This window comes from Ictalurus furcatus, chromosome 23 (genome assembly GCF_023375685.1).
Source record: "Ictalurus furcatus strain D&B chromosome 23, Billie_1.0, whole genome shotgun sequence".
NCBI lineage: Eukaryota > Metazoa > Chordata > Actinopteri > Siluriformes > Ictaluridae > Ictalurus > Ictalurus furcatus.
In genome coordinates, this window is record NC_071277.1 from 12845722 (window position 1) to 12873621 (window position 27900).

Genomic DNA, 27900 nt, shown 5'->3' on the forward strand with positions numbered 1-27900 from the left:
TGGGTCCCATTTCCTAACATGGGAATAAGTGAGGTTAGAAACTGTACTGCAGACAGCCACAAGGGGGCCTCAGAGACATTTTGGCTTCACATTTGACTCCTTGTTAGGACGCCCACCCTAACATACAGTGATTGGATCGAACACACTCCTATGAATAAGAATGAATGCACATCAGAAAATATCCCTGAGGTCCACTGCCAATCACAAGTCAATTTAGGAACAGTAATAATCTTCATTTTACAACAAAACAGCAAATGTTATTAATAATCAATGCAGGAACATTTTCTGATCTGAAAAAAAAACAACAAAAAAAAATGCTATCATTGTTTAATCAACAGACTTGGCCCTATTTAAATAGTTTATAGAAAGTGTGTGTGTGTGGTTGGGGGGTAATTAAACTATTTAAATTAAAATGCTGAATCCTGAGTCGTTAAATGGCCCAGAACCTGCGACCTATAATACTGCGCTCAATCCAGAAACATGTGAACATCTAGTTGTTTTGTTTTTGGTTCAATTCAATCTCTACATATCATTGAGCTCTGCCATATGTGATCTCTTATCCATTCCGCACAGAAAAGTCTGCACTAACTCTGAATTTAGGAACATTGCTTTAATAAATACATATATACAATATTATAGGTTCTCTTATTGGATCTCTCACTCTGCATTTGCGATTTAACTGCATTTATTCCCACTGTACAGAGTTTAAAAGTTTTATGGCATAGTATGCATTGGGCTTCAAAGTCACTAGTGGACACTGGTCTTGCAGAACAAGTATTAGCTGTTCTCCAGCTTTGGGTTAAATTTACATTTATCCATGTTGATGGTGCCTCTGCACACTAGCATGAGCTTATCTGCACACCCCTGCATCATGAGAGCAACCAACCAGAATAATGTGTGTGCAACATTATAATAAAATTTTAATATATTTGTCCAAAAACTGAATAAATGAGAACAGAACACTAACATTTGTAACAGATTGAAGAGACTGACAGATATAGTCCTCCTCTTTTGGTGGCAGACCCAATTTTTTTGATAAATAAGTAAATATGTAAAAGTAAATAACAATTAAGATTGATTGCATATCCCTTGCTCAGAATAACTGCATCAATCCAGCAACCCATTGACATCACCAAGTTGTTGCTTTCTTCTGTGATGCGTGTGCCACAGCTGCTGTTAGCTGTGTCATTTGGGGGGGCACTGCATTAGTGGAGGGCACTGAACATCCACCATAACGACAGTCCTACATTGCCATGGCCGAAAGACTGTCGTGCAAGGAAGTAGCCCCTACTCCAAAACTGACATTAAAAATCCAGACTGAAGTTTGCAGGTGATCACCAGGACAAAGTCCTAGCCTTTTGGAGGAATGTTCTCTGGTGAGATGAAACAAAAATTTAACCGTGGGCTATAATGATAAGGGCTATGGATGGAGGTACAAGGGTGAGGCTGTTAATCCAAAAAACCATCCCAATGTGAAGCATGGGGGTGTCAGCGTTGTCACGTGGGGGTTTTGCTGGAAAAGGGACTGGTGGAATTGTAAAAAATATATATATATTTGTTAACAATACTGAAGCAAAACCTCAAGACAACAGGCAGAAAGTTAAAACTTGTCGCAACTAAATCTGCCATTAGGACAATGATCTCAATCATAAAGTTGTAACAAAAAAAAATGGCTTAAAGACACAAAAGTGAAAGTATTGGAGTGTCCATCACAAAGAACTGACCTGAGTCCCATAGAAAATTTGTGGACTGAACAAGCATGCCTGATCAAAAGAGGCCTACAAACCTGATTGAGTTACACGAGTTCTATTTAGAGGAATGAGCAAAAAGTCTGGCAAAGTAATGTGAGACGCTTATGGAAGGCTACCACAAGCATTTGATTTATGTTACAGTAAGCAATAAACTTAAACTTAAAAAAAAAAAAAGTACTCTTACTGTTCATCACTTCAGCACTTGTTAGGTGAATGGTTAATAGTTGAATGGTAACACTTATAAACCAGTTGATGGTAAATGTTCTTTACAACCACATACTGGTCAGATGCAAGGTTAAATGATCTGATGACATGCTTGCTCATCTTTCATTTGTAGCTTGGAAAAACACATTTAGATGGCAAAATGTCAGACTATAAATTAGGTGAAAATGTTATTTATGTTACTTGACAGTGTACAAGAATATAGTTATATAAAATGATTGAAATTTAGGTAAAATACACAGTTAACATCAGTTAACCATATTTACTTGAGATGGTCAAAAACACTTTGGCCAAAAATAGTCAGAAATGGTAGAATTTCAGTAGTATCCTAATAAAATATACTGTAGTTTATACACTATACATCAACCATAACATTAAAACCACTGACAATGAAGTGAATAACACTGATTATCTCATTACAGTGGCACCTGTCAAGGGGTGGGATATATTAGGCAGCAAGTGAACAGTCAGTTCACAAAGTGTGGTGGTTAGTATCAATCAAAATTGGTCCAAGGTAGGACAACCAGTGAACCAGCAACAGGGTCATGGGTGCCCAAGACCGTGGGGAGCAAAGGCTAGTCGGGCTGGTCTGATCCAACAGGACAGCTATAGTAGCACAAATTGCGGAAAAAGCTAATGCTGGCTATGATAGAAAGGTGTAAGTATACACTGTGCATTGCACTGCTGCGTATGGGGCTGCGTACCTGGAGACTGGTGAGAGTGCTGACCCCTTTCTACCGCCGAAAGCACCTACAATAGACACGCGAGCATTAGAACTGGACCATGGAGCAATGGAAGAGGGTGGTCTGGTCTGATGAATCACGTCTTCTTTTACATCATGTAGATGGCCAGTGAATGCTTATCTGGGGAAGATATAGCATCAGAATGCACTATGGGAAGAAGGCAAGCTGGTGGAGGAAGTGTGATGCTCTGGGCAATGTTCTGCTGTGAAACCTTGGGTCCTGGCATTCATGTGGATGTTACTTTGACACATACCACCTACTTAAACAATGTTGCAGACCAAGTACACCCATTCATGGAAATGGTATTCCATAATGGCAGTGGCCTCTGCAGCAGGATAATGCATCCTACCATACTGCAAAAAATTGTTCAGGAATGGTTTGAGGAACATGACGAAAAGTTCAAGGTGTTGACATGGCCTACAAACTCCCCAGACCTCAATACGATCAAGCATCTGTGGGATGTGCTGGACATCAAGTCCAATCCATGGAGGCCCCACCTCTCAACTTACAGGACTTAAAGGATCTGCTGCTAAAGTCTTGGTGCCAAAAACCACAGCACAAATTCAGAGGTCTTGTGGAGTCCATGCCTCGATGGGTCAGAACTGTTTTGGCAGAACAAGGGGGACATACACAATATTAGGCAAGTGGTTTTAATATTATGGCTGATCAATGTACCTCATATGTCATCTGAGATATATTATTTTTGATCATATCCCAACTTAGTTGAACACAAAAGCAATGGCTGGAGAACACGAATTGGATGGCAAAAAACACACATCAGATAATAAAAATACAAACCAAAGGCAAAAACAGTTATAAACAGTTACGACCATTCACATTTGCCATGTATTGTGCTTGTATGTATTATACTAAGATGTGACCATTTATGCAGAATAATGTGTGAGGTCCTTTGCGATTTCTCGTTTGCTTTGGGTACGATGACGCAATCAGTCTTGGCTGTAATGAGGATGTTCTTTGTCTTAGTGGTGGACAGATCTTCCAGCAGCTCATTAGAAACTGAACTACAGAGTTTCTTGAAAAAGTTAAAACACTAAATAGAAGTTCTAGAACCATAGAAGGCACCATTCTCCAATCCCTCATCTGGCCAAACGTGTTACCTTTTGTTAAGGGTGTGCAGCTGATGTCTTGGCCAAACTGGATTAAAAAAAATAAAGAGAATGTGAATGTATATTAGAATATCCAGATACACTGAAATGGTAATAAGTACACAAAGATTCTGCAAAAACTGTAAAAATATACAGAATATCGCTAAAGGCTGAGATTTCTGTAATACTCAAAATGTGAATAACCTGTAGGATGCTGGTTACTTGCACTACTCCCAAAAGACGACTGGAAATTGTGGATAGTTTCCTGCAGTATCTGTCTTTCTCTTCCCTGAAATTAATAAATAATAATAAATAATTACTTTGAATATTGACAGCAAGAGGTATCAAAATTAAGACAAAGTTGACTACCAGTTTTTAACAGAAAAAAAACAACACCTTTCCAGCATTAAGTTCAGAAATGGCTGCCAGAATCTGTTGTCTGGGCCCATCTGTTTTAATCCCCAGCTCCTGCAGATCTCTGTCAGTCAGAGTCAAAAAGGCCTCCATGTCTACCTGCAGATAAAACAATAAGGTAATATACATAAGAATAAATGCAGGCATGTAATAATAGTGTTTTGTAATAGGCGTACCTTAGTCAAAGTGGAAATAAAACTATATTCATTTGTTAAATCCACTGCAAATACAAGAAAAAGTTACAGACTGTACAAATATCCATGTCTATACCTCCTGTTCTTCAAAGATCGGCTGATATTTCTCCAGGGAAAGTTTTCTTAGTATACCTGAAAGTTCATCTGTAAAAAGGGATAAGGATAAAGGTAAAAATCACAACATTGACAGTGGGTTTGGAAACAATTCAGACAACTTCACACACAAGATTTGTGCACACTTTTCTGTGTATATAATTGCTACAGGCTACAACTGTCTGAACTGCAATTTTCAGGTCTCTCCACACAAGTCTCATGGCAGTCCATACAAATTTTCACAGAGTATTTTTGTGATTGTTGCAGCCAAAAATGCTTGATTTTGCTGCAGATTTTTTCAGAATTTGTGTTGCACTTTGGGGAGTTTTTTGGTGCTTTTTTGCATGAATTGGCAAAATGGCAGTTGCATGAAATTGTTTTGCACGGTCTTTCACAGTGAAGTTTGTTGGAAAATAAGACCTTTTAGCTGTTCATGTTCGACACACATGAATCAAAGAGGTCTTTGGCTGAATATGCGTTTTGATTACATCACATGATGCATTTTGGCCCCAATCTGCAGAAAATCTGTGGTTATTTTGAAAAATTGCAAACTCCTGCAAATATTGAGGTGTTTCCTTGATTTTGTGTTAATTTCTATGATCGCAAAATTGCAAAATCTAGGAGGGACTGCCATGGGATTCAAGTCTGAATTTGGCTGGGCAACTGATGGACATTCAGAGACTTGTCCCAAAGCCAATCCAGTGTTGTCTTTGCTGTATTCCTCAAGTCGTTGTCATGCTGAAAGCATCGCCACAGTCTGAGGTTGTGTCCACTCAACAGCAGGTTTTCTTCAAGAATCTCTCTGTATTTGGCTACATTCATCCGTCCCTCAATTCTTAAACCTCGCCACAGTCTGAGGTTGTGTCCACTCAACAGCAGGTTTTCTTCAAGAATCTCTCTGTATTTGGCTACATTCATCCGTCCCTCAATTCTGACCAGTCTCCTGTTCCTGCCGCTGAGAAGTACTCCCATATCGTGATGCTGTTACCACCATACATCGCCATAGTGTATTAGCCACTTGATGAGCGGTATTTTTACACAGCAGTGGATTTCATTTAGGCACTCTACCATAAAGCCCTGACTGATGGAGTATTTCTGAGATGACGGATCTTCCAGCAGGTCCTCCCTTCTCTATTGACTTCTAAAGCTCTGTTAAAGTGGCCCTTGCCCAGATCTATGTCTTGACACAATTTGATCAGCGTGTTCTATGAAGAGTGCCTTGGACTTCATGGCTTGGTTTTTGCTCTGACACGCTGTGAATACACGCCTTATACAGACAGATATGTGCCTTTCTAAATACCCTGTCTACATCCTTGGTCCAGTATAACACCAAATAGTCCATACTGGTAAGGAGCTCAAGCTCCAGACACAACTGTACCAGGTAATACAGGCTGATGGTACTGGCTCAGGTATGTTAGGAACTGCTACACACACACAAAAAAAGCCTGATAGCTCTAGCATACCTAGTCAAATCACAGTATGGTGAATGACAGTGCATTCCTAAACTGAAACTAAGTCTGATAATTTTTATATGCACTGACCTTCGTCAGTGATGGTGCCACTGCTGGATCCACCACTACTTTTAGAACATGGCTGGGAGGAAGCAGAAGATAGGGTTTCACCAATGAGAGGTTTAGGAGTTGGGGACGGCGATGGAGTCAGGGTGGGGGATGTACTCTTAGATGTGGAAGAATTCCCAGACTGTGGCCTCTTCTTTAGATCAACCTTCTGTGGAGATTGGAGGCTAATGTTAGAATTATGGAATTCAAAAATACTCATGAAACTCTTACCCAGTGTAGCTAATATGGTTTCCGAAAGAGCTACACACTCACTGGCCTCATTATTAAGAAAACCTGTACAGTCCCCTCCAAAAGCACAGTGTTGTGAAAAAGTATTTGCCTCATCCTGATTTCTTCTGTTTTTGTGTATATCTCATGCTAAATTGTTTCAGAAATTAAAACAAAATCTAAAATAAAACAAAGGCAACCTGAGTAAACACAAAATACAGGTTTTAACTGATAATGTTAATTATTGAAGCAAAAAAAGTTATCCAATACCAACTGGGCCTGTGTGAATGTATTTGCCCCTGTAGTTACTAATGAAGTTGGTTAAAAGGTCTTACCCAGTAACACACTATGCCAAAATGGAAAAACATTCCAAAAATGATGAAAGAAGGTGATTGAAATACATCAGTCTGGGAAGGGTTACAAAGCTTTTTCAAAGGCTCAGGGATTCCAAAGGACCACAGCAAATGGAAAAACTTGGCACGATAGTGAACCTTCCCAGAAGTGTCCAACCTTCCAAAATTCCTCCAAAAGCAGAGCAACTACCCATCCAGCAAATCACAAAAGAGTCAAGGACAACATCAAAGGAACTACAGGCCTCTCTTGCATCAATAAAGGTCACTGTTCATGACTCCACTATCAGAAAGACACTGGGCAAAAATGGCATCCATGGAAGAGTGGTGAGGTGAAAACCACTGCTAACCCAGAAGAACATTAAGGCTTGTCTGAATTTTGCCAAAAACACACATTAAATGTTCCTCAAACCTTTTGGGAGAATGTTCTGTGGATTGATGAGTCAAAAGTGGAACTGCTTGGAAGACAGGGGTCCCATTACATCTGGTGTAAACCAAATACAGAATTTCGCAAAAAGAACATCATACCTACAGTCAAGCATGGTGGTGGAAGTGTGATGGTGTGGGGATGCTTTGCTGCTTCAGAGCCTGGGCAACTTGCAGAATTTATGTTTCCAACAAATAATTGAGGGAAACATGAATTCTGCTCTCTACCAGAAAATCCTAAAGGAGAATGTCTGGTCCTTAATCCGTAAGTTATTGCTGCTAAAGGTGGCACAACCAAATTGGAAGTTTAAGGGGGCAATTAGTTTTTCACATTGGTGATAGGTGTTGTACAACTTTTTTTTACTTCATTAAAATAAATAAATAAATAAATAAAAACTGTATTGTGTGTTTACTCAGGCTGCATTGTTTTATGTTGCATTTCATTTGAGGATCTAAAACTATTTACTATGAGATGTACACAAAAACCGAGAAAGAAATCAGGATGGGCAAATACTTTTTCAGAGCACTGTATTGGAATGGCAAGAACAATTCTTTCTTTTTTTTTGCAATACATTGAAGACAATTTGGGTTTGAAATCAAAAGATGAATATGAGATAACAGATCAGAATTTTAGCTTTCATTTGCTGTTATTTAGATATAAATGTGCTAAACAACTTAGAACATAGCACCTTTCATTTGAATTCACAAATTTCTCAGATGATCAAACATACTGAACATGTGACAGATGGGTGTTTCTTGTTGCCCAGGTGTGTCCTGTTATATTGATTGTTTAAAGAATTAATAGGTCTGAATGTGTACTCTTGGTTTGAGCCCTGGGTTTCTCCTGTGAAAACTGCATTTGTTGTTGCCAAGGGAAAAAACAGCAGTTTATGACACAAACATTGTGAGAGATATGAAGGAAAAACAGCAGTCAGTGACATCAACAACCTCCACGGGGCAGGGGTGAAGGTATCATAATCCACCATTTTAAGAGCAGGAATATAGAGGCCATACCACAAGATGCAAAACACTCCTCAGTAGTAAGAATCGGAAAGCCAGATTGGAATTCGCAAAGAAATACAGAGATGAACCACAAAGGTTCTAGAACCAAGATTAACCTCTACCAAAGTGTTGGAAAGGCCAAAATGTGGAGAAAGAAAAGATCTGCTCATGATCCAAAACATACGAGCTCATCTGTCAAGCATGGTGGAGGTAGCGTCATGACTTGGGCTTGATGGCAGTTTCTGGAATGGGCTCACTAATCTTTATTGAAGATGTAGCTCATGATGGTAGCAGAATTAAATCAGAAGTCTACAGAAACATTCTTCCTGCCAGTTTACAGAGATGCATCCAATCTTATTGGGAATTTCATCATGCGGCAAGACAATTACCCAAAACACATTACTAACACAGCAAAGGACTTCACCAGGGGGGGAAAATGGAAGGCTTTAGACTGGTATGGTCACTCACCAGACCTTAACCCAATTGAGCATGAATTTCACCTCCTAAAGAGAGACTGAACAGAAAACCCCCCAAAACAAACAGCAACTGAACTAAGCTGTGGTATAAGCCTGGAAAAGCATCACAAAAGAAAAATGCGACATTTTGGTGACATTGGGCTTGATGCAGTTATTGCAAGCAAGTGATATGCAACCAAAGTGTTACTGACTTTATTTTAATACTATCTGTTCCAATACTTTTGTTCACCAAAAATTTGGTGGTGCCATGTTCTAAGTTGTTTAACACAACTAGATGTAAATATCAGGAAATTAAAGCTGAAATTCTGATCTCTCGTCTCATATTTATCTTTTGATCTTAAACCAAAATATCTTCAGTGTATAGCAAAAATAAAGAAATGGCCTTTCACAGGGGACTGTATATCTGCTCATACATGCAATTCTATCTGCACATACATACAAATGCAATAAATCAGCTAATCTGACAGCAGTGCAGTTCATAAAAATCATGCAGACCCAGGTCAAGAGCTTCAGTTAAAGTTCACATCAAACAACAGAACTGTTGGGGTTGATCTCTTTGATGTACACAATCAGCTACAATAATCAGATAAGCTGTGGCATTCAAATGATACTTGATTGGTATTGAGGGGTATTGAGTGTGCCAAGAAAACATTCCTCACATCATTACACCACCACACCAGTCAAAAAAGGTAGGCTAGTTCCGCATGTCACAATAAAAATAGAGATTCATCTGACCAGGTGATGTTTTTTCCAATCTTGAATTGTCCAGTTTCAGTGAGTCTGTGGCCACCTCAGATTCCTGTTTTTGGCAGGAGTGACAGGAGTAGAACTCGATGTGGTCTTCTGTAGCCCATCTGAATCAATGTTTAATGTGTTGTGCACTCTGAGATGCATTTCTGCTTACCATGGTTGTAACCACTGGTTTCTATGGGTTCTCTGTTTTTTTCCCCCAAGGTCCAGATTGAAGTAGGAGAACTAGCTACACTAGATTGACACCAAGTGTGAATGAGTGTGTGAATGGTGCCCTGTGACGGTGTGACAGAGTGGTGTCTCATCCAGTGTGAAATGTCCAGCTTTGCACATAGTTTTGTTTGTTAAGTTCCACCACCACCCTGCTCTGGATAAAACATTTACTGAAGATAAATGAATGAATGGTTATGTAAAAAGACTACTTCATATTCATCAGAAATAGATCCAATAATGTACGGCTATTTAAAGATCTCAATCTAACCTTAACTATTGCAAACATCTATTATAGCCACTGCTTTATCATAAACATACAGTAGAAGAATAATCCTAAACCATATCCACAAACTAATTTTAACATTAACAAATCTTAGCTAATAATCTCAATCCAGTTAAACAGTAGCCTAAAATCTAAATTAGCAAGCACCCTCATCGTAACTTCTCTAAAGTCCATCATAAAATGAAAACACACATATTGTCAGAGAGCTCACCTGTGATAAGTGATTCAGTGACGTGACCATGGTGAAGTGTCTCCATGATTCTTACATCCAAATGTTGCACAAATCTTTTTTCACATTTCATCTACCTGCCTAAAAGCCATCTACCTTTTCATATCTGTGGTTAGCAACTTGTAAATTATTTAAAGGCAATATAAAAATATTTTTGTATCTCGTGATAAGGAAAAACATGTCAGCAGGACTATACCCATCTGGAATGCAAGTCACTTGTCACCAGGCTTGGGTTGCTTTGAATGCTGGGCAGGCTACTATCAGGCACGGTGGGCAGGGGTGTAGAGGTTGATGCCTCTTGAGTTGGTGCTTTGACATCAAGCAGGCCTGCGGCCCTCTTCCTTTGGGCAGCAATTTGAGACAGTACGCTGTCAGATGCACTGCCTCCTGAGGAGAGAGTCAAATGAGACAAAATGGGTAAGACGATTAAGAACAGCTCCCAAGTGCTTGCTTCAAGGATACTAGTATTAATCCTGATGTAAAACAAGATGCATTATGTGTCAAACAAGGTAAATTGAGTCCAAACACTGAGCTTTTTCCAACAAAATCTATTAAACTCTATTAATCAGAAAGATTTTCTTTTAGTAAATTGGGATGATTTAATGTTTCATCAAAATCCAATCTCCTGCAAAATGGGTGAGCTTAGCTAAAGTTAACTGGCTAACATTAAACACTGTTTCTTCATTAAACCACAATCTCCACAGTTCTATCTTTTAAACTGACTTTTTGATTAGGTTAAAGGTTACAAACTATTATATGGCATCTGTAACTCTTAAGAGACTCATTTTGTTTATATTTAGCTTTTAAAAGAGTCATCAAATTAATTACACAGGAGCAGTTTTATACACGTTAACAATTACAGGCATATAATATGGCTCAAAATGTGATCTGCATAAACATGTTAAATTTAACCCAATTTCTCACAGGAATATTGACACAGTTAGGCTAATTCCCAAATGGCTTCCTATTCACTGTTTACACTCACTACTTGATGTATAACAATGATGCTGGAGGACATTTGTCCATCTGGAAGCCATATGAAATTCGCAACTCAGATAATGCCCTTTGGGAATTAAAAATGCAGCCTAATATTACTTTAATATAACTACACCAAACTGTACATAATTTAAAGACTTTAGAATGTAGACTTGTGCACAGGAAAGAACATGCAGCAAGCACCTGAGCACACATACCAGCCTGCTCTTACTTCTGCCACATAACATAGCATTAATGCATTAGCCATGCAGCACAGAGGACATGCAGGCAGTACCAATTTGCACAGCGGATGTATTCAAACCAGGTGTGGCATTGTGGTACACATACTCAACGAGTGCCTTAAGTTCCGTGAAATCTGAGCTCATAGAGATATGCATGGTGACAATATGTGGCCGAGGCAGAGCATGACTCCGGCTCGAAAGCAGCCGTGGCTGTCAAGCACCTCTGTGGCCAGGAGGATGCAACGAGGTTGTGTGACATTGGTTAGAAAGTTAAGACAAAAACGCATTTACACAGACCCTCAAATCCTTCTGCAGCTCTTTAAAAACACTACCAGAATTTCTACTACTACTAATAATAATAATAATTGTAATAATAATAATAATAATAAAAAGAAAATAATATTTATTTTGGGAAAAGACCATTTATGCATTTAATTTTCTGACTACATTGTTGGCTATAATCAATAAAAGCAAAAATTAGCAAAAGTTTTCTTTTTACATCAATGTGTGTTTGGATATACCTGAACGATTATGCAGGTCTGATGTATGGCGATTGACCCCTCCTACTCCGTTGGAACCCCCTGATGAGTGAGGTGAGTTATAGTTGCCCGAGTTGGAGGGGGAGGAGGATGGGATCTTACTGATACTGGGAAACTTCATGGATCTGCTCACTACTCGACTTATGGATGTCTAAAACATCAGTGGAAAAAATGAGGTACAGATGATCAGAAAAAAAAAAAAAAGAAAGCTCACGCACAACTTCGGCACCAATATTACTGCAGCTATTTTGTATGAATCTCTGCTCCTTAAATAAGATTGCAACTATTTACATTTTAAAACACTGACTGAAATGTGTTCCTTCTTCATGGTCCATTGATTCTATACAGCCTATGTGGAAAAACATCTTAATGCTGAACTCACACTACACAATTTTAGCCCTGATTTCCCTTTTGAAGACTAATTTGATTTCATTTGCCGTGCGCAGCAGCTCCCTGAACCCAGGTCTATCATCCAACTACGTTTGTGGGAGGACAAAAGCAAAATATAAGCACAATAATATTGCTTATATATACAATAATGTGTCATATCATACCCTAATTGGTTGTTAGGAACAACAAAAAATACAGGAAAAAAACCCTGAATAAAATAGCTAAATGGCAGAATAAAAATCAAGTGGTGTCACCAGTAATGCAATTCTGAAATAATGAAAGCTAGGTAGCTATGTACAAATTTTGAGTTGTATTGAGTTGGTATTATTTATGCCACCTGGCATAAATAATACCACAGACAAGGCCGTATCAGACACTTACAATATCAGAGTTTCCACTGGTGTTGAAGTTGGCTTTGCTTGGTCTCTGAGGCATAGTCAGACGAGACTGCTCACTTGTCTTGCCTCCCTCCTTCAAAACCCGTGACCGGTCGGAGTTCCATGGCTCAAAGTTGGATGGAGGCAGGAAGGGTGGGATAACAGCTTTAAGCTTGTCATTGGGCAAGCGAGTCAGAGGTGCACCATTTCTCAGCTAAAAGGAGAGATCATTATACTTCTTGCAAAAGAAGCTTTCAAATCCATGGTTTGTCATGAAAATGCTTACCATTGTGGTAATGAGAAGGTCATCTTTGTCACTGCTGTTTCTGCCAAGACCTTCAGAAATCATAGAACAGCACAACTGACGTATATTCTTCATATATCTTATACATTCTGTGATAATTTGAGAAAGTTAGTATTGTTTTTAATCATGTTTTAAATCATCCAGCAGTTTCCACATATACTGATTGAATATTGTGTCCCTTTAAAGAATCTTAAATTAAACAAAGATTCTAATTAAATCGTTAGATTATTTTTATCTGCATAATTTTTCAGGGCTGTGTAAAAACAAGAGATAATCTGTATAAGTATTACACTGACAAAGAGTGGCAGTACATAAATTCATGAATAGCATCTTACCACTCTCTTTGCTCTTATCAGTCCATGCAATGGTGAAGTCATCCATAGGTGCTCCAGAAGGAGAAACCATTACACCACTTGGTTCAGAGTTGTTTGTGTCTTTTCTGTTCTCTGCTTTCATGGTAGCATCCAGCAGAACCCCTGGGTTATCATGAAATGGAGCTAAGCGATTGGGAGGGAGCCCATGCCTTAGTGTGTGTGTTAGCTTCAGTCTACGAAAGCGATTAGACATGCGGTTCCACCAGGACTGGAGAGGAAGAGAGGAGAAGTGTATGAAAGCCAGTCTGTAAACCTATGAAATATCTGGTTTGTAAGGGGCCATGTCCCAGCAAAGCAAGAACATTAGTACATCACTTAAACTGTGGTGAGGAAATTTTTACATGGATCTACTACCCATAAGACTTCGAGACATTAAATTATGTATGATACTGTGTACACAGAGCCCCACCTTTAGGCCTCCTTTATCATCTGGTGGTACAAGTACACTGGGAGACAGGTGTTTCTTGGGGGAGATTTTGTCTCTGTGCCTACTCTTGTCTTTATCTACCATCATGCACACAGCAGCCAACAGTCTCACTAATTCAGTGTCTTGAGTAAGATAGAGAAGAATCGGGAAAGAACGACAATTAGATATTTTATTTATTTACTACATGGAAAAAACAGTGTGAGATAATGATAAGTACTTTTCACTCTACCTGGGTCATTTAATAGCATGACTAGGTCAAAGGCTGTGTATCCATTCTTTGCCCTTAGATTTACATCAGCTCCCTGACTCAGCAGATATTTCACCACATCCTTATTCCTGCAAAAGGAAAAAAAGAGGAGGACATCTAAACACTCTGTGTGTCTAAGAAGTGCAGCATGTATTATAAAAAAATATTTTATGGCAAAATGTTGTTAGAGCAATTGTGTTTTTATTTTTTAAACAGAAAATAACCAGTATTAGTGAAAATTCCGAGATGCAAGCCTTACCCATGATATGTTGCCTGCATAAGAGCTGTCCAGCCATGGACCCCATCCTGTTTGTCTATGTCTGCATTCCTCTCAACCAGAAGCTGCACCACTTCCAACAGACCGCTCACAGCTGCAATCATCAGAGGCGATGCCCCATCTGCATTAGCCATGTTCACCTGAGATGGATCCTCCTCTAGTATCTCCTTCACCAGTTGCGCATTTCCTATTACACACACACACACACACACACACACACACACACACACACACAAATAAAATAAAATAAAAAAGCCTGGGGCATCAGTATACATCATTTACTGTTTATACATTCATCCAGATCATATTATTGCATTATCAGATTTTAAAGCATTCATTATCCTGAGTGGCACTCACCTAGCTTTAGAGCACTGAAAACATCAGGTCTTTTCTTCTCATCATCTATTGGACAGAAAGAAAAACAGCAAGAAAGTAAAGAAATACTTATAGGATTAAATTTATTTATAATCACCCCGATCTCTCTATTCCAAATACATATGTCTCCATTTCAAACAGCTGAAATAGCTGGGGTTATATTTACCAGTTCCAATAGATACTGATCCATGTTCGTGATGAACTGCACTGCTATTTAATTATGCACTCTGAATATATCCCTGCATGTTGCCTATTTTATAGATCGGAATAATTGGATAATATGGTAAAACAATGGTAACATTCAGTGAAATACAAAAAACATAAGCTTGGTTTCAAAGACGTTACCAGTTTAATATGGATGTACTTATTATGTAACATAACTGGTACATACAACTGGTTCATTGATATTTCTATGCATTTCTTGTCTTGGCTGAGTGTCTCGGGTCATCGTCACATTGGAATGTGAACATTTGTGCTAGTCTGAGGTCCTGAGTAGGTCATCCTCAAGGATGTCTCTGTACTATGATCCATCATCTTTCCATCAATCCTGACAAAATTCCCAGTTCTTGCACTATGCTTCACCATAGGGAAGAAATTGGCCAGGTGTGAAGCAATCTCTGGTTAACCTCCAGATGTCCTTGGCATACTTGCCAAAGAATTTAATCTTGGTTTGCTCAGACCATAGAATCTTTTTTCTCATGACATGAGAGTCCATTTGGTGCCTTTTAACAAACTCCAAGCAAGCAGTCATGTGCCTTTTCCATGGCACATGGCGGGGGGTAGTTTTGAACGATTTCCTTTTAAACAATAATGGATGCCACTGTTTTCAATGGAAAAGTTTACATTGCTCTTTCCCAGATCTGTAAACAGATGAGGAAGAGAGAGCTTAGCAAGCTTTGAAAAGTACCACAGAGTTTGTCAAAAGGCCCAAAGTACTCTATATATATTATAAAATATATAGATATTTTTGCCAGAAAACCGCTCTTCTCTGGTGTATTAGCACAGTTGGTAAAAGTTGCTTGTTTGTAATTTTGCCTAAATACTTTTCTAGTTTACAGTAGGTTGCCTTTTTAATCATAGATGTTATACCTGCTTAGTAGGGCTAGGTAAAAAAATATCGATGCTCCGATTTTAATCGATCTTCAATTTAACGGAATGATATAGATTTGGGAAATCCCCGAATCGATTCTTAATGCGCGTGCTTTACTTGAGAGGATGTGAATATTATCTGTAGTTCGCGTCTCGTCCTGAAGATGTCGCCATCTTCCATGTTTTGAATTTTGAAAACGGTTTCATTTCTATGTTTCAAGCTGTTAATGAATTTTACTGTTACACATTTACAATGTTTTTTGTTTTTTTTACAGTAATGTGCAGTGCGCAGTTTGTGCTTAACTTGTGTGCACTGTATACACATATTTATGATTTCTTGTTACAATGTTTGTTACTCAAAGTAAAAGTAAAAAGTAATTCAACATAATTGTGTGAGCCCTATTGTTAAAGTAAATGTGTATTTCAGTAATATAGTTAAGTAGGAGGGTTTCAGTTACCAGCATTTATATTAAAATATGGATTCCACATCTGCAAAACTAACATTTTAAATTAAATATTGATAGCTAATCCAAATTGAAATCGAATTGAAACCATATAGATAAGAATCGAATAGGCAAATTGGTCGCAACACCTAGCCCTACTGCTTGGTACAAATGTTTTGCTCACAGACAATTGTCTTTTTTCTTTTAAACAAACCACTAAAGTGAACAACTCAATAGAGGTCACTGCCATGGACTGAATCATTCTTTTTGTCCATCTGCTGCAAACAGACTTCGCACTTGCACTCAGTGGATCCAAGACTGACTTATTTAGCATGAGCAAATAGCCTTATAAAGGTGGGCTGTATTTATTAAAGGACTGACAATGGCTGGCAAAAAATAATGTATACTCCCAGCTCCTGGGAACGAGTGAAGGATTCACTGATCAAAAATGCAGAATTCCTTATGAGCTAAATTACCCAACTGGCTGACTCACACACTGGATAATACCAGGGTGAAGGAAATAATCTAAGGACTCTAAAGGACTCACTGATCCAAGTTATTTTTATTTGTTTCATGTTTTGTAATAGCAAATGAAACATGGGAACATAAAGCAAAATCAAGTTGATAAATAGATTAACATTACACAGTTCTGTAAAAATAAATAAATAATGTTGTAATATTCAATTAATACATTTGTTTATTTAATGTTTGTGGTTTATTTACTTTCATGAATTGTAATTAATTTCACCTTCATCAGGTTCATCATACTTCTGCCCTCAAGTCAGTAAACACCAAGTTATAAACAAGGTTCCCATCTTCCTAATTCAGCAAGCCAGTGCTTGAGTCAGTGAATTCGCTCATCTGCAAATAAAGTTCCCTTGTTTAAGCATCTTTGTTATGTTTTTTCCCAGTATACCGACAATAAATTACACAAAAGACACAAAGATGTTTTAGTAGATTGTAAAAATAAATAAATACATAATAATAAATATATAACTTAGCTATGATGATTACCTAATGTTTTTTTTATTCTTACAGAAGAGCCATGCTTATGTGATGTAATATGAGCAAAAGAAGGTTGTGAAAAATTGTCTTTATTGTTTAACCTTTTGTTCAAAAAAATTCACAAAAACATTCTGCTCTCGTGGATATCAAACAACCGTAAACAAAACAGTTTTATTAAAAAACAAAAAAATCTTTGTTAAATACAACAATTATTGGAACCCTTTTAGTCAATGCTTTGTGCTACCTCCCTTTGCCAAAATAACAGCTCTGAGTATTCTGATGAGGTTGGAGAATACATGGTAAGGGATCTGAGACCATTCCTCCATACAGAATCTCTCCAGAGCCTTCAGATTTCGAGGACCACGCTGGTGGACTCTTCAGTTCACCCCACAGGTTTTCTATGGATTTCAAGTCAGGGGACTGGGATAGCTATTGCAGGACCTTGATTTTGTGGTCAGTAAACCATTTTTGTGTTGATTTGGTTGCATGTTTTGGATCATTGTCCTGCTGGAAGATCCAACCATGTTGGAACCAACCATCCAACAATGTCCAAACCCATTTTAAGCTTTCTGGCAGGGGCAGTCAGGTTTTAATGTAATATCTGTTGATATTTGATAGAGTCCATGATGGCATGTATCCTAACAAAGTGACCAGGTCCTCTGGCAGAAAAACAACCCCAAAACATTAAAGAGCCACCACCATATTTAACCATGGGCATGAGGTACTTTTCCATATGGCTACCTCTCTATGTACGCCAAAACCATCTCTGGTGTTTATTGCCAAAGAGCTCTATTTTGGTTTCATCTGACCATAGAACCCGATCCCATTTGAAGTTCCTGTAGTGTCTGGTAAACTGAAGATGCTCGAGTTTGTTTTTGGATGAGAGTAGAGGCTTTTTCTTGAAACTCTTCCAAACTACTTGTGGTGATGTAGGTGAGTTTGGATTGTAGTTTTGGAGACTTTCTGACCCCAAGACACAACTAACTTCTGCAATTCTCCAGCTGTGATCCATGGAGATTTTTTGGCCACTCGAACCATCCTCTTCACAGCGCGTTGAGACGATATAGACACACGTACTCTTCCATAACATTTCCAGTTGATTGGAACTTCTTAATTATTGCCCTGATCGTGGAAATGGGCATTTTAATTGCTTTTGCTATTTTATTATAGCCACTTCCCATTTTGTGAAGCTCAACAACCTTTTGCTGTACATCACAGCAGTATTCCTTGGTCTTACCCATTGTGATGAATGACTAAGGGAATTTGGCCTATTTGGCCTATGTGTTACCTCATATGTATAACTGTGAAACAAGAAGTCATGGCTGAACAATTTCCTGTTCCTAGTCACCCAGATGTACTAAAAAAAATTATATATATATAAATAAAAATGGGAATATACTTCAAATATATTTTTCAATTTTCCAATAATTGTTGCACACCTATATTTAACAAAGACTTTTTTTTGCATAAACCTGTGTTTTGTTTACAATTGTTTGATATCAATGAGAGCAGAGTATGTTTGTGAACTTAATAAACAAAATATCAAAAGGTTAAACAATTAAGACAATTTTTCACAGCTTTCTTTGCTCAAAGGTGCCAATATTAGTGGAGGGCACTGTATGTATATATTAGAATTTTTTTTATGTGCATATTAGACTTCCCCAGACTATGTCTTGGTTGGGAGGCCAGTATAATTTCAGTCTGCAAACTTGAGATGGATCTACTAACACACTCTAGGCCTAACACCCTTCTGTACATATACATAGTATATCTGATCATGCATCATTGCAATTATTTATTTATAAGTAATCTGTTCTCACCCAGAAGACAATGGGTTCCCTTTTGAGTCTGGTACCACTCTTCCTCATATAGTCTCAGTGAGTTTTTCCTTGCCACCGTCGCCTCTGCCTGGCTCATTAGTGATAAATTCATCCATTTAAAATTTATATCCTGAATTTATATATTTCTGTAAAGCTGCTTTGGGACAATGTTCATTGTTAAAAGTAGGGATGCACCGAAATGAAAATTCTTGGCCGAAGCTGAAACCGAATATAATGAAAAGGCCGAATACCGAACACGTTTTCTCGCATTTTTTCCATTTATTTTGCCATTTTTTTCACCATTGCATAAATTAAATAGTCAAAATGTGCTTTCTACTATTTTGTCTTGCTTTTCAAAGAAAAGAATCAATTACAAAAACTACAATTTCAAAATATTTATTTAACACTTTACATTTTTTTTCATTCCAGCAGGCATAGGCTACCAACAAGGCACTATATAACTTTAAACAAATAAATTAGTTAAATAAAAATATTTTGATGTGGTCATCTTTGAGCCCCCCTTGAATAGCCTATGTTAGGCCTATAACTGACTGCTGAAAGAATGCAACACTCTGTAGCCTACAACAATTAAGTGCATTAAAAAGTGCATTAACAAGAGTGCAAAAAATGGTTCTATTCGGTTCTATACGGCTGATTATATTGGGGATATATACCGCTCACCTCCTTGTACATCTCGCGGAGTATTATAGTAGATATAGGATTTGTCTGCCTGCCCTTAAATAAATACGTCTTTACCTGCTTCCGTACTCTACTCCCTTACGACGTGACAGAAACATGCTCCGGAACCGAAACAAAACAAACGCACGTGTGTCCACAGTAAACATCCGAAGAGCACGTAGCTCGTGCATGTGCACGCCCCCTCATCGAGGTCGTGACATTCGCACGTCTCACTCTGTTTGCTAGGCTATTTGGTCGCGTCATCAAACACGTCATTGTTCGGTCAAATTTATTCGGCCTTTTCACTTATTATTTCACTTATTTCAGCCGAACACCGAAAATGCTTTTTTGCTATTTTTGGCCGAATAACTTCGGTTGCCAATCATTCGGTGCATCCCTAGTTAAAAGCCCACTTTTAGGCCCACATCTTTTCTTTATATACTGTATGCTACCTCTGGGTAAAATTATTACATGGTATAAACATGGTATTAGCTTCCACTGTTATGCTGATGATACACAGTGGTGTGTTTCAGCAAAGCCAGATGACAGACACCAGCTTAATAAAGTTGAGGAATGTGTAAAGGACATTAGACACTGGATGCTTATTAATACTTGTACTAGGACCACATACATAGCTAGAAGTAAACTTTCTGATGACATAGTTACTCTGGATGGCCTTTCTGTTTCATCATGGGCAGCATTAAAAGACTTGTGTGTGATTATTGACCCCAGTCTTTCATTTGACACTCGTAGTTAATATTACTAGGATAACCTTCTTTCATCTCAGAAATGAAACAACAGGAAGTAGAGCTTTCTCCTACAAAGCCCCACAGTTATAGAACAGCCTTCCAATTAGTGTTCGGGACTCAGATACAGTGTCAGTGTTTATGTCTAGGCTGAAAAGATATTTGTTTAGGCAAGTCTTTTGTGAATAGTTTTTTTCATAGGTAAAGGAGTAGATCTATACGGCTCACGGGCAAAGAGTGTTGTGGTGAACTACGAGGCTTGGATGGTGTCCCCCCCCGCCTGCACTCCCTGTTTGCACTCTGCATGCAAGTACATTGTCCTTAACCATTATTGGACAATACCAATAATCTCTCCCCCTCTCTCTCTGTCTGTCGAGCTACACGTTACTCCTGAGAGATCAGTGATCCTGACCCCTTCTGCTCTCCAGACCTGCCCAATCCATCCTGATGCCCTACTTCTGGTTGGAATTCTCATCAATTGGATGTCACATGCTGCTGCTGAGCATGGCCCCACATAGCACAGCCTAAAGGTCATTGAGATTACTGAGGATGATACAAATTTAAAAAACATAAAGATGGCTTTGGACCGCAATACATATGAACAGTTATGCTATGATAGCTTTACGACTGCAATTGTCACAAACAGTTTTGCAATCAAATCTCCATCAGTAAACAGAGGATAAGTTCAACAAAACAGACTTCCTGTAAAAATTATAATGAATTTCCTGGTTACACAATTGCACTATTTAACCATGTAGTATTAGCACAATTATAGAAGGGATTTATTTATAATCACACTATCAGGTTTCACCCAGATGAGGATGGGTTCCCTTTTGAGTCTGGTTCCTCTCAAGATTTCTTCCTCATGTTGTCTCAGGGAGTTTTTCCTTGCCACCGTCACCTCTGGCTTTCTCATTAGGAATAAATTCATACATTTAAAATGTATATTCTCAATTTATTTATTTCTGTAAAGCTGCTTTGGGACAATGTCCATTGTTAAAAGCGCTATACAAATAAAACTGAATTGAATTGAATTGAAAAAGTGCTATACTAATAAAACTGAACTGAATGGAATGTTTGCTTTGGTCAGTATCATAGCTCCTCACTAGCCACTGAAACTATGTTGAACAGAGATCTCTACATGGATTTCCTGTCTTCAATATTATTCCTAAGAGTCAATAGTCAATATACATACTGCACATGTGGTGTCTGTCTGAATGCTGATGTCAAATATATAGATTAGGTTGACAGCTACCCAGAACATTCAATAACATATGAGCAAAGATAATGTCATCCATCATCCCATTCCCCTTCCATCTAACCGATCTTACCTGGTTGTGGACGAACTGTGGTGATGGAATCCAGATAACTCTTCACCTCTTTTTGCTTAAGATGCAGTGCCACTTCAAAAGCTGTTTTGGACAGAACGTTAAGCTGATCAGGATCAGCACCCCTCTCGACTAGCTGCTGAGCTATACTAGCCTTCCCACTCAATGTGGCTAACATTAGTGCACTCCAACCCGTGGTCTTCTGTGAAAAGTTCACATCAGCTCCCCACTCCAAAAGCAGTCTGACCATAGCCTCATGACCCTGCTGAGCACTAACCAATAAAGATGTGATATCCAAGAAGTTCTTCCCATTATCACTGTGGTTACTGTTATTCCCATTAGCATTTCTTTCAGCTGCAGAAAGGTGGTCAAAGTCATCCACAAATGCTCCATGCTCAAGGAGGAGTTTGGCAACATGTGTGTGGCCCCCACGGGCTGCCATAGTGAGTACACTAGCTCCCATGCGATTCCTGCCATTGATCTCTGCCCCGTTCTCAAGCAAGATGTGAGACACATTCCAATGGCCAAACCTGTACACACAAAAAAAAGAAAAAGAAAAAAAAGAAGAAAAAAAAACAGAGAATGTCAATTCACGGAAGTCTGGGAAGTCTGAGTTCTTATAGTGTAAACTCATTATAAAATAAAATCCCATAGTATTTAAGAAATAGTGTACATGTATATGTAGCTAGCTATCTATACCTTGGAAAAACATTTAAAAAAATAGCAAGATATTATGGGTGTAACAATAGGCTCTTGATTTTATATGTGTCTGTATCAAACAATACATGCAAGAGCCTGCAGAATAAAGCAGGTTATTCATCATGAAATACCACTTATATTATGCAAGGTGTAATAAATATTTACATTTAATCAAGTCCACATTGCCTCCTCTGAAAAAGTATCTTCCTCCTTATCTCACATCAGGAGAGGCTACTTGGGTTTAAAAGGGGGGGAAACCACTCTTCTACTAAGCACACAGTTTTTCACAAGCCAATACGCTAGCACAGGGGCTCTAAACCTTTTGAAATTAAAACTCCCCCATGAAGTACTTTCTAGCATATGGAGCCCCCCACTCCACACACCCCACTCTACCCCCATTCGACAAGCAGATGATCAGAAAACCATGGGAATAGAATGCTTAGCACTTGAACCGTAAGCTGTTTTAACATTTACTTGTTTGTTTTAGTGTAGGCTACATATACATAAGCTAATTGATTGCAATTAAAAGGGAACTGCATTGTCAGCAGTGTGAAACAGAACAGTGACAAATTTGACAATAGAACGCTAGGCAACAGGGAACTTTCTGGGAACATTCCCTATTGACTAGCATATTATTGTCAAATTTATTAGTGAGACACCTGTGCTTGATTCTCAACGTCAGTAAGTGCAAGTCTGACGTCATTTTCTACCTGGAGGAGATTTCAATACTTGGCTTTCAGCACTGCCAATTTAGAAAAACCTACCTCGCACAGGTATGTTGACGCGAATGGAATGAAAAATCTGACTGCAGAATCTGACAATTGAGGGTATTCTTTCATCATCAACAACCAAAATGTGGACAGTGAGCAAGTGACAAAGAGATCTCAATTTGATGTCACTCGCTACTTCAATTAATTGCGCCTCCATTTCGACAGCTTGGTCTTTGCCTGGGCAACTGAAGGGGTCCCGGACCCATGCAAATGAAGTGTAATCATCACTGAAATAGCCAAATTGCTGTTTCAGTCCAACATTTATGGTGTGTATCAAAGAAAAGATATTCACCATCCCTGTCTCTTGCGCACAGTCGGAAAAGGTTGCAAACATGTCAAAATTTTTGTTTACTAGCCAATCACGCCAAAGATCCAATTTGCCAGTGAATGCACAAACTTTGTCTGCCAGCGGCCAGATATTTGCATCTCTCCCTTGCATCGATGTATTGAGCGAGTTCAGTCGATCAAAAATGTCCACTAGATATGACAGCTGTGCTACCCACAGGGTTCATCAAGGTAACATGCAAGCCAGTGCACCTCCATGTGAAAGAATAGGTGCTCATGCTCGACACCATAACCCAACACAGTAGCAAAAACTGGTGCGAGTTTAAAGTTCATGCTTCAATATAATTCGCCATTTACACTGCCTGCTTTATAACAGTCTCAAGAGACTCTGACATTGTCTTTGCAGTGAGAGCTTTGTGATGGATCATGCAATGGGTCCACTTTGTTAAAGGGGCTATCTGCTGGACGCATGTGACCAACCCGCTCACCCTCCCAGGCATTGAATGGGTGCAGTTTGTGCATATCCCAACACGTTTATCCCATGCCATACCTGCATCTTGTACAAACTAACCCAGCATATCAATTAATACGTCGCCAGTTGTGCAGGCTGGAAGAGGCTGACAAAAAAAAAAAAAAGAAAGAAAGTCCACCTCCTCTTTCACGTACCGGACACAACTCGGCAATTGTGCTAGCCCTGCCACATCTGTAGCCCTGCCACATCCAGCTGCAACACAGTCATATCACTTGCCAGATCTGATGCAGTGAATAACTGACATTTGAAAGGGGGATGCAAGTAATCTGGTGGGAGACATTCCTCCAAACATGATTTTACAGATGTCTTTCGCGGCAGGCAGAACATATGCTAGACATTCGCTAGACACAGTGGTGTGTTACTTTCCCTTTGAACAAAGTCGTTTGTCTGAGTATCAATTGTTTTATTTCTAAATGCCATGGTTTCAAGCTATCATTTGCTAGCACATCTGCACACACCGGGGAAGCAGCTCTGCATCTGTTTCAGCAACAGAAAACATAAACTGGAGATAACTACAGTCAAATTTTCATATTTGAACTTTTATGGGGGTAGATGGCAAGGCAGAGGAAGCATTGTCATGTAAACCCCTTTAGGCACGTGTCACTTTTCCTAACTACCTACGAAGCCCTGTGCACTGCATAAACCCAGACTGCATAAATATTTCTCATGCTTAATTGGGCCATACATGGTTTGTAAGTACTTAGATGCTTTTGCAGTTGCTCCATTTGCTAACAACATGGAGAATTCACTTCAGTACACCAGTATAGATGAGCTTATTGTGTCCCAATTCTCAAAGACCTAATGTTCTTTTAGATACAATAAATGCAGCAATGACTACTGCTCTCACATCTATCCAAGAAGCCAATGCGGAAACTTGTGAAGAGTTTGTGAAGCTTTTAATTTCGAAGTTTTCATTGACAACATTAAGGTCACTTACTTGACGACCAGACCATGAGCCCTCTGATCAACTGTTATATTCTGCCCTCCTACTCCAGTTTGAGCCTGAGTCACTCTCCTACCTGACAGATTTAATCTTGCATATGAGGTCTACTACCTCTGCACAGTTCCATCTTGTTTTAAACATGCAGTTCTACACAATTTTAGACCAATCTCAGAACTATCTTTCTTTTAAAGGTTTCAGAGAAGGTAATTTTATTGTAGCTTTCCTCATTGTTAACCAGGAACAACATTTTTTAACATTTCCAGTCAGCCTTTAAACAATAGCATGGAATCTGCCCTCCTCAAGGTAGCTAATTATTTATTGCTGACCGTTGATTCTGCAACATGCACTGTTTTAATATAGTGCAGCTTTTGAAAACGGTTGACCACAGAATTCTTCTGGATCATCTAAAATATGGTGTAGCCATCCAGATCAAAGTTTTAAAGTGGTTTGTCTCCTACCTTAATAACAGGACTTTCTCAGTTAGGATTGGTAACTTCTCCTATTCTTTAGCTAGTAATAACTCTGGGGTACCCCAGAGCTCTATCGTGGACCCTGTTTTGTTTTACTTTAAGTGTCTCCCAATTGTTTTATTTAATATATTGGATTTCTTAATTGTGTTTATTTTATTCTGTCTTAATCTTATACTGATTTGATTTTTCTGTGCAGCACTAAGCCAATATATAATACTTCATGCTGCTATTAAGGTAAAGACAAAGGAATGCACTAGTAAATATGCCTTAATGTCAAAGGGTTAATGAGCTCCTATGCATAGAATAAGATAGTGTAGCACCACCAGAAAATATGGTAAGATTGACCAATTAGAATCTGCCAGAACCACATGTGAGCAGTGCAATGCACAGCAGTGCCTCAAGAGATTTCCCAAGCAGTGACTCCAAAAGCAAAAGTGCTCTTTCATATGGGGGGGGGGGACTCATTTGCCTAAGATTACAGAAAAAAAGAAGCTAAAGTGGAAGAGAACCAATAACTACCCCAATGCAGTAATTTCACCTTCACCACATTTTACAGCTGTGCTGAACAGAAAAACATCTCAGTGTGCATAACATGTCAAACCAAATATTTGGAGCACTAAACACACAAACCTGTTTTACATGGACACTCACTAACATAATTAAATGTGTTTGTTAGTAACAATTCTTCTCCTTTCTGTGATTTTTATGATGATTGTACAATCTGCATATGGTCATGCCAATAACTGCATATGGCCATGCCAGTACAATTATTTAATTGAACTGACGTGCCTAAACTTATTTAGCTTGTTCCCATTAATACATTAATGGCCACAAGTTATTTTTATTAAGTAGGTCCCAATGGGGCTCTACATGAATTTAAGCTGCTTGCAAAAGTGATGTACATAACAGCCCATGAAGGTGAAGAACTAAGGTGGACTGTTTTTGAAGGAAGAATGGTCTTACATTTATGTCCAATCTCCAGTACTTTCAACTCCTATGCTGGTTTTGTACCCAAGACCGAACTAAAAAGAAGTTAGGCTGAATACCTCTTCCTCTTGTCGTTCTACTGAAATATGCATGTACCGAAATCGACCTAAAAGGTATTACATCGTTTTGTGGGTTTTTGTTGTTGTTGTTGTTGTTTAACAACAGTTAGGGCGCACAGTGGCTTAGTGGTTAGAACATCCGCCTCACACTCCAGGGTTGGGGGTTTGATTCCCACGTCTGCCCTGGGGTACTCTGGTTTCCTCCCCAGTCTAAAGACATGGATGGTAGGCTAATTGGCATGTCCAAAGTGTCCATAGTGTATGAATGGTTGTGTGAAGGTGTATGTGATTGTGCCCTGCCCCTACCCCACCTTGTGCCCGATGCTCCCTGGGATGGGCTCCAGGTTCCCTGCGACCCTGTAGATTAAGCTTATATGGATGGATTTAAACAACAGTTATTTCTGGTCCACTAACTTCATTGGACAAGCGCTGTACCAAGAGTGCTAATATTTAGTATAACTGCCCTGGGACATTTCCCTGTTTGTATCACTACATTTAATTAAAATTCGAGCAATAGTTCGTTTCAATGAAACCGCTACTCCACTTACTATGGGCTGTTAATCGGTCTGTGCGTTGGCATGGCAACACGGAACGCTCTATCCAGCTGTGGCTTCTTTGGGAACGATTTTCGTTGACGGAGCAAAAATAACAAAATATTTGTCAAATACTGTGTCAGAAATGTCAGTTACTCGATTTTAATGTCTTGTTTACGGAAGTGTTGTATAAAAGCATCACATTCGAAATCTTGTCGTACTGAATATTAGCACAGCTGTGATTAGTTGTGAGACTCGGCCTACAGCCTCGCGCCTACAGCCGAATCACAGCTGTGCTGATATTCACTACAGCAGTACTGTTGCTCGTGATATGTACCCTACTGATACTGAAATACTGATACTGCGCGAGGTAGTGTCAAGTAAATAAAGAGTCATTGTCATACCTCGCTGCCTGCATGAGCGGTGTCCAGCCATAATTATTCCGACTATCCACAGACGCCCCTTTTCTCAGTAAGAATCTAACTAAATGCTCGTGTCCACTTGCAGCCGCGAAGTGTAACGCGGTGTTCCCTTCTTCGTCGGTACAATCGACGGGTACAAGTGGCAGTCCTCCCCGCACGATGTCCACACTGCACTCCGACACCGAATCCAGGCGTGTTTTGGACTGTCTCCCTGAGTCGGTCCCAGCAGGCTCGAGAATGCTTTTTGCACTCTCATAGTCGCCCTCATCGCAAGCACGGAACAACAGGAGGGAATTTGCTGGAACGCCGAAATTCATTTCGGAATTTTCAGTACAACGGCAATTTTTGCCTCGTTCTACGTATCGGCGGGTACATTAACGACATCATCGGCGTACAGTGATGCTGTTAACCGAAGGCGCAGGAAAAACACATTACTCAACAACCAGCAGGCTACTTTTTAGAGTATTTGGAAACTTTTTTCCTTGCAACGTTTGCGCGCGCACGCTCGTGGCTGCGCATGCTCAT

General features: G+C 39.1%; 1 protein-coding gene across 1 annotated transcript; it reads right to left on the minus strand.

Moving 5' to 3' along the window:
- Positions 1-1790: 1790 nt before the first annotated feature.
- LOC128599775 (ankyrin repeat and SAM domain-containing protein 6-like) lies at positions 1791-27886 on the minus strand. Its single transcript, XM_053611721.1, has 16 exons — positions 27358-27886; positions 21679-22205; positions 14549-14593; positions 14174-14378; positions 13897-14003; positions 13650-13789; positions 13202-13448; positions 12849-12898; positions 12567-12776; positions 11778-11946; positions 10236-10426; positions 6065-6251; positions 4507-4574; positions 4219-4335; positions 4027-4111; positions 1791-3871 (listed from the first exon to the last, which is right to left on the minus strand). The coding sequence occupies exons 1-16, from the start codon at positions 27690-27692 to the stop codon at positions 3831-3833; spliced, it is 2724 nt and encodes a 907-aa protein (XP_053467696.1). The 5' UTR covers positions 27693-27886; the 3' UTR covers positions 1791-3830.
- Between the last annotated feature and the right edge of the window lie 14 nt (positions 27887-27900).

Excerpts from the sequence above, each read along its gene's own strand:
- LOC128599775 (XM_053611721.1), bottom strand. The coding sequence starts at position 27,692 with ATGAATTTCGGCGTTCCAGCAAATTCCCTCCTGTTGTTCCGTGCTTGC. Across the intron at positions 4,575-6,064 it reads TGGCACCATCACTGACGAAG|ATGAACTTTCAGGTATACTA; the intron begins GTCAGTGCATAT and ends CCCTTTTTACAG. Across the intron at positions 4,336-4,506 it reads CGATCTTTGAAGAACAGGAG|GTAGACATGGAGGCCTTTTT; the intron begins GTATAGACATGG and ends TTTTATCTGCAG.